Source organism: Nicotiana attenuata, unplaced genomic scaffold (assembly GCF_001879085.1).
Source record: "Nicotiana attenuata strain UT unplaced genomic scaffold, NIATTr2, whole genome shotgun sequence".
NCBI lineage: Eukaryota > Viridiplantae > Streptophyta > Magnoliopsida > Solanales > Solanaceae > Nicotiana > Nicotiana attenuata.
The window spans coordinates 123,772-135,951 of NW_017672736.1; the positions used below are offsets into that span (position 1 = coordinate 123,772).

The 12,180-nt window shown below is 38.2% G+C and overlaps 1 protein-coding gene across 1 annotated transcript in view; it reads right to left on the reverse strand.

Moving 5' to 3' along the window:
* LOC109214316 (golgin candidate 2) overlaps positions 1-12,180 on the reverse strand; it is a gene marked incomplete in the record, with an annotated part of 24,219 nt that overhangs the window by 5,854 nt on the left and 6,185 nt on the right. Inside the window, 4 exon segments of the mRNA XM_019378228.1 lie at positions 264-323; positions 463-573; positions 1,749-2,906; positions 3,062-3,162. Of these exon segments, the coding sequence (XP_019233773.1) occupies positions 264-323; positions 463-573; positions 1,749-2,906; positions 3,062-3,115 (1,383 nt within the window).

Consider the following 12,180-nt stretch of genomic DNA (forward strand, 5'->3'; position numbering starts at 1 on the left):
CCCCCCCCCAAAAAAAAAGGAAAAAGAGAAATAAAAGAGAGAATATAGATACTCCACAGGACCAAGGTAGAGAGATGCAAAATGGAACAGCTAATAAGGAGTTATCAATATTCTTTACTTATGAAACCGCATCACACAAATGATATCAACCCCCAAAAAGTGCGAGAGAAAATGTGTGTAACGTTTTCGTCTCGTGGAAGTGAAGTACAACAGTCAATAGGATTTCCAAATTCTGCTGAAACAAGGGTCAATATTTCATATACCTCTACTTCAAGATTCCATTGAACAGAGGCGAGAGACCTTGCAAGTTCAGCATTTACAGTCTGCAACAAATAGCTAGGCATTAAAATCTGCTATGATTATATGGAGGAATACTTTAACCATAATAACTATCCAAAATCCCTTGCCAGCTTTCCCAACAATTGAACATAAAATATGTAAAAGCAGAATGATTAAGCAAACCTCAAGCTTCGCTAATCGTGTAAGAGTTTCCATTCTAGTACTATTATGTTTCTGCTTCTCCAACTCAACAGCTTCCATTGTTTCCATCATTTTCGTCTGTAACTCAGAAGCCTATAACAAAGAAGTAGTCATAAGCATGGTAGTTGGCCATAACATTGAAATGCCCTATAAATCTCTCTGAATTTCTGACTTTTTAACAGTGAAGAATGTTGGTGGACGTAGAAATGACAAGGGAGAAGTACAATTTTATGCATGGAAAGAGAAGATTAGTATAGAAGAGGCAGTACTCCCATTCCCGACGTTTCCCCAAACGACTCTGTTCGTTAACTAATCAAAGACCAGATACAGTTTCATTGTCAAGTTGTTACAATTGCAAGGCGAATGAGAAACAATGTATACCTTTGGTTTGCAGATTCTAGTTCATGCAGGCCACATTACAAGAAAATGAAGGAAATTTTCCTCCAGCTCTCTTTTTTTTTTCCCTTTTTAAGAGTCGGGGTGCTCTGAGAAAACTGAAAACGCAGGTGGACCAAAATGTAATCCAGTCCAGAAGAAAAAAAACAAGAGCAACTTTTGGAAAACCTTTACAAGCTAAGCCATTAAGGGAATTAGCAGCACGGAAATAATATCTTTATTGTTCTACTTTTCCAACTTCTATTTTAACAAGAACAAGAATAACCAAAAAGTTTATCAAACAAGTTCTAAGGAGACCACGGAAAAGGTATGATCAGACCTATGCACAATATAAAATGAAGTGATCAGAACTTTAATCTGATATAAAATGTAAACGTAATCAGAAGGTAGAAGTAGTCAAGAATGCAACTAAGCGTCTAAGCTTATCAAGGTAACATCCCTATGGAGTTTGAATGAAATTGTCCAAATCTTACTTCAACATCAGAGACCTTTATATCCTTCCGGAAGCAAGTAAAAAGAAGCCTATAAAAGATGGACAAATTTCCAGTCAAAATTATGTAACTACATCATAGAGGTTGATGCTTCTTCTGAAAGAGTTTCCTGTGCCAAATGCACGTTTTATCTTAAACTCCAGAACAACAATTTGATTATTTCCATTACTTACCCCCCCCCCCCCCCCCAAAAAAAAAAAACTGATTGCTGCCACCAAGTCTTTACATCTTGAGTTAGGACTGCTCAGTCATGTGGTTGGTGGAGGTAAAAGCTCTCCTCTGAGATAACAAACTGACTTTTATGATATAAAACAATGATTTCACAAGATACCAGGAAAGTAAACTACATAACAACAGGAAACAGAAAGATCAAGTATTTACCTCTTCAACTTGTTGTTTGGCCCGCTCTTCAAGTATTTTTTCTAAGCTCTGTTTCTCCCCTTCCAATTTAGCAACCATGTTCTCACGTTCTTTTATAGCTTCCATTGCTTTCGCAGCTGCTTTCTCCGCCAGGATCTGCTGCCTTCTTCTTCTCCTTTCTTCTCTTTCACGTTCAGTTTCCGAGTCTGATGAAGATGTTGAATCCGTCTCAGAATCTGATTCTCCATTGCTAGGTGAAGAAGAACCCATCTTTACAGAAGTTGAAATCTGAGAGTCCATTTTTGGTCTGTCAACCATAGCCTTCGCTGGCCTAATCCTCTTATTGTCATCCAGCTGATTCTTTATGTCCAACTCCTTATCAAGAGTGGAAGACCCCGTCACAATGCCAAGGCTCTTATCTCCCGAACGACTATTCACCGGAGACTTCTTTACACCCTTAAAATCCTCCGAATACTCATTCTTCACTTCATTTTGTTCATCGTTATTTCCACGCAATGACTCCACATTCTCACCTTTTCGATGAAGGTCCCTTCTGTCCAAACCTTCCCCCCCATCAATTTTGAGATCAACACTTGAAGTTACCGGCATTCTATAGCCTGCATTGGTAGCTCTTCTCTCTAACCTGCTACCGTCTACCTCATTCTCTGATTGACTATTTGATCCTTTAACACTCTTAACAACCTTTTGAGGTTTCTGGCTCCTTTTCCCTTCCACAGCCAGCAAATTCGACCCGGATCCCAAACTCCTTTGTTTTCTACCATCACTCTTACCACTACGGATACCAGCCACTCCATTACTACCATTACTCGCCCCAGCAGTGGCATTTGAACTAGGTGCACTTAGCAATTCAGTCCAATCAGTATCAGTAAGAGCATTGGTACTCCACTTAGGGCTCGAATCTATTGGCAAGACTGCCTCCTTTTGAGGCTTATAATTACTATTGCTACCAAAGCTATTATTCTTATCCAGGCTAATAGAAGTTGAATTTCGATCAGTCCTGGATTTCACGATTAAATCATCAGTTTCGCGGCTTTTCTTCATGAGCTGGTCCTTAATCAGTGGCTTATTTTCATTGGTTTTAGCTAAAATTTCGCGATCTAGGTCATCAGATCGTTGCTTCTCACTCTTACGGAGTGAATCAGCTGCTTGCTGATCTATCTGAACCACTCGAATGAAATATTAGGGGGAAACAATTAGATACACTACTGAATAATACTCGTAAAATTAAACAAAAATATCAAAGGTAATTCCACTAAGATTCTAACAAAAATACAATTAATTTTCATGAAATAAAAGATGGAACAAAAAGGAACCTGTTGAAGTAGATTTTCGGCGACTTTGAGCTTCGAAGAGATCCAGTGAGCCATGGCCCTAGATTTGTGTATTATCTTGTCGGTGTAGATCAGAACAGTGTCTATGTACAAAATTGAAGCATTGTTAGCGAAATGATGCAGCGAAATTTGATTGATTTCAGTTAAGAGGAACTGAGTCTGAGAGAGAAATGCGTGCAATGGTCCGAGCCGTTTGGTAACCACTTCTTCTGAGTGAGTCGAATTCTCCCCGGTCCGAACTCAGGGACAATATTTTACAAAAAGAGGACTTGAAGATTTTTAGAATGAGTAATTGGAGATAATATTTTTTGTATTTATTAATTAGGGAACAAATATTGCAAATGCTCTCTTGCTCAATTTCTCAATGTTCCTCCTCTTAATGAATTTCATTTTGTTCTTTGTTCCAATTTTAAATTGTATATAATTAATCATTTCACAAATTATTCATCCTACCCTTTATTGTGAATTTTCCTAAATTTCTGCTTACTTTCCTAAAATAATAAATGTTTCTTTAATTTGTTTCCAAAAATAAATTAGATTAGCATATATTTTATGGAAAATGTACTTTCAACTCATTTATAAAAGTCACGTCAAAATCAAATGAGAAACACGAATTGGATGCATTACTTAAGCTTGCTCAAACTTCATTATGTTTATTTTGTTGGGGTCATGTTGTTTAATCATAAAATATTTGGTATTTGTTAGAGAAGTTATATAGCTTTCTTTTAGTTTTACTTGCTGTTATAAATAGCAATCCTGGGTCTAATTCATGAAAGAGACATTATTATATATTTTAGAGATTAATGAGAAGTATTGAGAACTAACCAAAGACTTTAATACTATATGACCCATCGTTCAACCAATCAGATAGCAGTATTTGAGATTTTATCATTCATATATCTGTTGGATCTTCAAAAGAAAAAAGTTGATCAAATAAGTAGAACTGTTTCATCAGTTATTTAATTATTATTTTTATCTCTTATATGGCCTTATCTTTGTTTGACTCAAAAGTTGTTTAACACTTTTTAAGCAAATCAATCAAATAGATGAAGGGGTAAATCCTAGTTAAAGATAATTAACTCTAGATCCAAGACGAATAATATAAGTAGAAAAACATAGCCGAGTATAAATATTGGGCGTGATTATAGCCAGATTTAATAACATAAAGAAAGATGCATTGAATAACATTAAATGGCAATAAAATGTAGATAAAGGAAAAGATTCACCCGATCTTGAGTTAGTCGGATCTTCTTTCATTTGATAAAGATGAATGATAGACAAAATACAAGAACCATTGGACCCTTTTTGGATCTAATGAAGGTTTTGGATCACAGATCCTCTTCTCTCTTTTGAGAGATGCGTTTACATATTTTCTAGAAAGAGGGAGAGGGAGACCGAGAGAGAGAGCCCTCAATGGGAAGTCCTCCCCTCCTATTTATAAGGGGGGTATCCATAGAAAATCCTTACAAAAGGTACAATTTAGAGAGAATATTCGGTAGAATATTCCTTTTGAGTATTCTAAAGCAAACTAGCAGTTTCATGACTGTCCGTCCTCGGCCTGTCCGACCTAGGCCTATCCGACCACGACCTTCTTGATGACGGTCCGGCCTTGGCTTTATTGATGACGGCCCGACCTTGGTCTGTCCGACCTTGGCTTTATTGATGACGGTCCGACCTTGGCCTGTCCGACCTTGGCTTTTTGTCTTCGCGTGCCGAATTTCTCTGGTCTAATTTTGACCCATACAGTTAGTCCCTCCGCTTATCGAGGTCGTCTCTTGGTCGAGCTCGGTGAGCGGACCTCATTAATCGTAGTTCGAGAAATTCCGATGGGGAGGTCGACTAGTATGGGTTGCAGCTGAGGATGCCGATGCCGAGGGAGAATATCTTGAAGATGGTGGTGAAGAGAGTGGCGATGGTGACGCCGAGTGAAAAGATAGCTGTCTTTTTTTTTGACCATTGATCCGGGTCGTATGTAATCTACGACTATTTGCGCAGTGACTTTGTATAAACAAGAACTTTTCGTTGTTATTTGCCTTGTACTTTTCCATGTTTTCGCTTTTTGCGACTTTGGTGCGAGGTAGATTCCCGCATGGCGAGTCCCGGTCTTTCCTTCTTTATATTTTCTTGTACGGCACTTGGCCTTAGGGTACGATTTCGTAATTCTCTTCGGCGAAGGCCCATAGCCTTAGAGGGTATTATTTCGATTTTGTCGGAATATTGACCCGTCGTTGTTCGATTGAGGTCGAACTCTTCTTCTTTGGCGAAGGCCCTTGGCCATAAAGTCGATTCGGATGAGGCCGAATATTGTTTCGGACGACCGAATGTTGATTCGGACGAGGCCGAAAGTTGATTCGGACGAGGCCGAAGGTCGATTCGGACGAGGCCGAAGGTTGATTCGGACGAGGCCGAATGTTGTTTCGGACGAGGCCGAAGGCTGATTCGNATACTTTACATGTATTTGAATTACATCTATAACTTTCTCGCAACTGTTTTCCTTGTAACAGATTTATACAAAAGAAGAACAATAGATACGGGGTTTTTCCTTATAACCCGTTTTAGTACATAGTCCTTTTAGCTCCAGAACATTAGGAAGAGTTTGAGAGATGACTCCATTGTTCTTATGGGAAAGAATACTATGATGAATGCCATTGTTCTCATGGGAAAGCATAGTATGATGAATGCCATGACTTCGTAACTTTCACTCCGTACTTGATTCTTCTAGGCTTGATTTTCTAAATCTTCTTTGCCTTTTTGATACACGTGACTGTATATACTATGTAGTCTCCCAAGTGTTTGAGTGTTGAAGTATGAAGCCTCGAGCACTTAGTAGTTTCCTTCACCTGGTCCTTTTCCTGAAAAGGAAATACATACGGGACTCGGGGGTGCGATTATAGATGAAGACTGCTTAACCCGTGTATACTTCTATCAGAATAATTGTAACCCTGGGCTAGGAATTTTAGTTTATTCCATTTTGCCTTACAGGTCGTGACTCATCATTTAGTACGGGTTAGCATTTTGCCGATCATCTAAAATCGTTAGTAAAATTTTAACAATTCAAAAAATATAATTTAACATGGTGATACCTGACCGTGGGTTTTTCCTTAGGAGTAGTATCTCTTCAAATGAACTGCATTCCAATGTGAAGGAAGCACCTTCCCGTTCATTAATTCCAACTCGTAAGCTCCTTTTCCTGCAATATTTCGAACTCTGCAGGGTCCTTCCCAGGTTGGACTTAGTTTACCCACGTTGGCTGCCTTTGTAGATTGAAAAACCTTTTTAAGCACGAAGTCCCCAATTTTGAAGTACCTCAGTCGTGCTTTCCTGTTGTAATATCGTTCGATCACTTATTTTTGTGCCGCCATTCTTATTAATGCAGCTTCTCTCTTGCCTTCCAGTAAATCCAAATTGACCCGCATCTCTTCATCATTAGCCTCTTGTGTTGCTTGTGAGAATCTTGTACTTGGTTCTCCTATTTCAACTGGGATTAATGCTTCAGCTCCATAAACTAAAGAGAAAGGAGTTTCACCTGTGCTCGTCTTTGTTGTCGTGCGATATGCCCATAACACTCCGGGTAACACTTCAGGCCAATTACCCTTTGATTCCTCTAAACGTTTCTTCAAATTGTTGATTATGACTTTGTTCGTTGATTCTGCTTGCCCGTTGCCCACTGGGTGATAAGGTGTAGATGTGATACTTTTAATTTGCCAACTCTCAAAAAACTCTGTGACTTTACCTGTCCTTTTGCTTGAGGTAATGGTCCTACTATATCCATTCCCCATTTCATAAATGGCCACGGCGCAATGACTGGATGTAATAATTCTGCTGGCCTGTGCATATTGTTACCATACCTCTGGCATTTATCACATTTAGCCACGAAACTTTCCGCTTCTGCTTCCATTTTAGGCCAGTAGTACCCTGCTCTAATCAAGGTTCTCACTAGTGATCTTCCTCCTGCATGATTCTCGCAATGCCCCTCATGTATTTCCCTCATTACATACTCCGTTTGAGAAGGTCCGAGGCATCTTGCTAAGGGACCACCGAACATTTTATGATAAAGGTTCCCCTATTTTAAATAGTAACGAGCAGCCTTTTCGAAGTGCATGCGCTTGTTTCTTGTCATTAGGGACGGTACCATACTGTAAAAAAGCAACAATTTCGTTTCTCCAATCCCAAGGTAAATTATTAAAATTTACCTCATTCTTATCAGGTTCGAGAATTGAATGAAATAAATGTATAACTGAAGCGTTTGCATCATTTGCCACATCAGCTGCGGATGCGAGATTAGCTAAGGCATCTGCTTCAGCATTTTCATCCTTTGATATTTGTGTGACGTTCCAAGTTTGGAATTGCATTATCAGTTCCCGTACCTTTTCCAAGTACTGTTGCATCCTTGCTTCCCTAGATGTATAAGTCCCCAGCATTTGATTAACCACGAGTTGCGAATCACTTTTGATCACCACTTGATTTATGCCAAGTTCTCGTGCCAATTCTAGACCTGCAATCACAGCTTCATACTCCGCTTCATTGTTAGTTATGGAATGACATTTAATAGCTTGCCTAATAGTTTCACCCGTAGGTGGTACTAAAACAATTCCTAATCCTGCGCCTTTTACGTTAGATGAGCCATCAGTAAATAAGGTCCATGTTCCTGGATTAGCCCCATTAAGTATTTGCACTTCTTTTTCTGCTTCTAGCTGCATCCTTGGCTAAAATCAGCCACGAAATCAGCTAATATCTGGGATTTTATTGTTGTTCTAGGTAGGTATGTGATTTCATATTCACTTAGCTCTATGACCCATTTAGCTAACCTCCCTGACAATTCATGTTTATGCAATATATTACGTAGGGGGTATGCAGTCACTACAACAATGGGATGGCATTGAAAATATGGTCTTAACTTCCTAGATGCCATGATTAGAGCAAGCGCTAGTTTTTCCAATTGTGGATACCGTGTCTCTGCATCTAACAAAGATTTACTAACATAATAGATAGGAGATTGTTTACCCTCCTCTTCTCGAACCAAAACTGCACTTACTGCAACTTCTGAAACAGCAAGGTAGATGAAAAGTTTCTCCCCAGCCTTTGGTTTTGCTAGCAAAGGTGGATTTGACAAGTATGTTTTCAAATCCCTAAGTGCTTGTTGACACTCCTCATCCCATTCAAAATGATCCTGCTTCTTAAGAGCCGAGAAGAATTTGAAACATTTTTCCGATGATTTAGAAATGAACCTTCCCAAAGCTGCGATTCTTCCTGTTAGTCTTTGAACCTCGTTCTTGTTTTAAAGTATATCAGGGATTTCTTCAATGGCCTTAATCTGTGCAGGATTCACTTCAATACCACGGTTAGAAACAAGAAAACCTAAAAACTTACCTGATGCCACACCAAACGCACATTTTTCTGGATTCAACTTCATATTATATTTTCGTAAAATTTTAAACGTATCAGACAGTGCGATATATGATCTTCTGAATGTTGAGTCTTAACTAGCATATCATCTATATATACCTCCATGGTTTTACCTAAATGTTCTTGAAACATTTGGGTGACTAACCTCTGATACGTTGCACCTGCATTCTTAAGACCAAAGGGCATTACCTTATAACAGTAAGTCCCCCTGTCTGTTATAAAAGAGGTTTTTTCTTCATCTCCTGAATCCATCTTGATTTGATTATAGCCTGAATATGCATCTAAAAAACTTAATAGCTCATGCCCTGCAATAGCATTAGTTAATTGATCTATGTGCGGTAAAGGAAAAGAATCTTTTGGACATGCTTTATTAAGGTCTGTGTAATCTACACAGACTCGCCACTTACCGTTCTTCTTAGGAACCACAACAGTATTAGCTAACCAGTTAGGATATTTTACCTCTCGAATTGAACCAATTTTTAGCAATTTTTGAACTTCTTCTTGAATCACCTTATTTTTGAAAGTTCCTTGCTTTCTTTTCTTTTGCTTGACTAGAGGATATGATGGATCTTCATTCAGTTTATGGGTCATGACTTCCGGTGGTATCCCTGTCATGTCAGAATGGGACCAAGCAAAACAATCTGCATTAGCTTTTAAAAATTCAATCAATTTACGTTTTACCTCCGGGCTAAGATTAGCTCCTATGTACACTTTTCTCTCGGGCCAATGTATAAATAACACCACGGCCTCTAGCTCTTCTATCGTTGTTTTGATGTTCTCGTTCTTCTCCGGTTCTTGAATGGTATCAGGTCTTGAATCCACATTCGTTTGNAGAGCCCCCTCAATGGGAAGTCCTCCCCTCCTATTTATAAGGGGGGTATCCATAGAAAATCCTTACAAAAGGTACAATTTAGAGAGAATATTCGGTAGAATATTCCTTTTGAGTATTCTAAAGCAAACTAGCAGTTTCATGACTGTCCGTCCTCGGCCTGTCCGACCTCGGCCTATCCGACCACGACCTTCTTGATGACGGTCCGGCCTTGGATTTATTGATGACGGCCCGACCTTGGTCTGTCCGACCTTGGCTTTATTGATGAAGGTTCGACCTTGACCTGTCCGACCTTGGCTTTATGTCTTCGCGTGCCGAATTTCTCTGGTCTAATTTTGACCCATACAATCTTGTCTTGTTCAACTGATCAAATACACGATTCTGCTATTTATCCTATATAAATATAAATAAATATATATATATATATATATATATATATATATATTTTTTTTTGTCTTCGTACATAATTTGGTGATTTTATCAATACTTTCATGATATTCTTGTACGCATAACTTTTTGTAAACGGTGTCGTATTTATATAAATAATAACAAATAAATAAGTAAAAAGTCATTTTCCCACAAGTTGGAAGCCTTGGCCAATGATTAAAATGTATATTATTAAGGGAAGTATAGGTTCAATTCCCTTTAGCCTTAATTTTTTAACAAAAAAGCTCGCTCAAAGATGTTCAAACTATATAATATCTCGGTCCAGCATTGAATCAGCCACCTTTACAAGCCCAAACATGAGCTTGACCAATAGACTAAGAAGTAATCTTTACTAGGAATTAGCGGTGTTATTATTATATATTGCTTCATTTTTACAGAATATTAATATAAACATTTAATATTTTTCCGGTAAAGTGGTGTCAGATGACACCGCTTCCACCTTTGTGCATCCGCCCCTGATCGTGCATGCTATTACAAAAAACATGTGAAGTTTTAGTTTTGTCTCTTTGTTAGTAACTGTGTTTTCTCAAGTTTGTTTTTCTAATATATTCGGTACCAAATATTAGGTATAAAAGGAATACCATATAGATGAAAAATAACTAATGCCGTTGTCCAGACATAATGCCTAAAACCCTATGTCCCATGCTTTCAGATGTTACTGCAATGAGAAATAAAACTATGTTAAAGAAAAAATAGTTAAAACATCAGCAGAACTTTATAAACTAATAAAGTCAACTTTAATTGTAATCATTTCTTCGTTACTCTAGAGAAATTGTCATATGTACCATATTTAGCTGGCAAAATTTAGAAACTTACTCGCGCACAATATTTACATTAGATTAGTGTATATATAAATCTACTGTCAAAAGGAAAAATACTTTTCTTATAACAAAACAACACTACTTTTCAAAATAGGATACTGCCGTGGATTAAGTTCACAAAAGAGCAAAAGAGATTTCTGTTTAACCAAAAAATAGATTTTTAGTCAAAGCTAGAAACTAGAAGAATCGGGTTAGTGATAATCGAAAAAGTAAATAAAGAAAGAAATTTTAGAATAGCCAAGTATGAAAGTCCTTTTATAGGTCCCTTTGGGAATCTTTGGGAGTGCACGTTATGCCTAAGTCATAATGAGGCTATTATGAGTGATTAATGACATTAAATGCTACGTTACATAATCATTACATTGAATATATATATTCCTTAACGGCTCCAGCATTTAATACCCTTTAAATGCCGTATTTGCATCTTTTTCTTTAGCCATGTTCATTCTTCTCATTGCTCGTATGTAAATAAGCTTAAACAGGAACGGGGCGCTGAGCCTCTCGTCTCGTGCCTCTTTCTACCCGTACCTGTTTGTAACTCTTGAACCGTGGCAAATCACAACTCATTATCCATTCCACGTGTCAGGACACGTCATCTTGTATATATGAATACAAATTTTCCCCAATACAGATAGTCCCCGCACTTTCCATTTATTCATCAGTTCGAATATTTGGGAAGTGGAATTCATTAAAGGAGAATTTTTGTCACCATTAATGCTCTGACAGAGTTGACGCTTCAATTGTCACTTCCTTTTAATGCACTAGACACGTGTCATTCTCTTATTGGTCGTACTATTTTGCAGCACTTTTTTAGGCTTTCTTTTCGGCTTCACTTTTCACGAAGTATCAGTTATCATTATTATGGTTCTTCCATCATCGTACTTTTTCTCTTTGCTAGTTATCCATTAGTATAAATATAACTTCTCTTCTTGTCTTGTTTCACATAAAGCGTATTAAACACTCTAATCTTTCGAAATCTCCTTATTATTTTCTGCTCCACTTCAGCCCTCCCTACCATGGCTTCATCAAATCCTAACCCTAAGAGAACCCCCATTCTGGATAGCTTCCCAATGCTCCGATTAGACACAGAAGAGGCGGTAGACTCCGTAGCCTTGGATCTATTCGTGGTAGTACGTCAACTCTTTCTTCTAGCTCTGGTCCCTCTTTTGGGACTAGGGGTTCACATTCTCAGAGGAGTTCTTCTCGTAATAAAGAATCTTCTGAGCCACTTCGTGAGCCTTTGGTTGAGGAAATAATCCCCTCTGAAATTTCCTTTCATCATGATAGAGAGTCTCTTAGAACTCAAGTTGTTTCCTTAGATCATGCCGATCCCTTTCCTACTCAAATCACAGAAGTTTTAGCTCCCATAGTTCGTAAGGACTGTCATTGGAGTGACGATTTCCCAATTATCATACCTAACTCAAATCAAAGGATCACATCTTACTTAATAGGATTCTCCTTTGTTTACACATACCCCTTTACTCTAGGGTTTAAACCGGCCATTGACCCGGTCATTCTAGATTTTTGTTGTTTTTTCGATGTATGTTTGGGTCAAATTGGTCCAATTGTGTGGAGAATCTTACTCGCTACAGTATTTC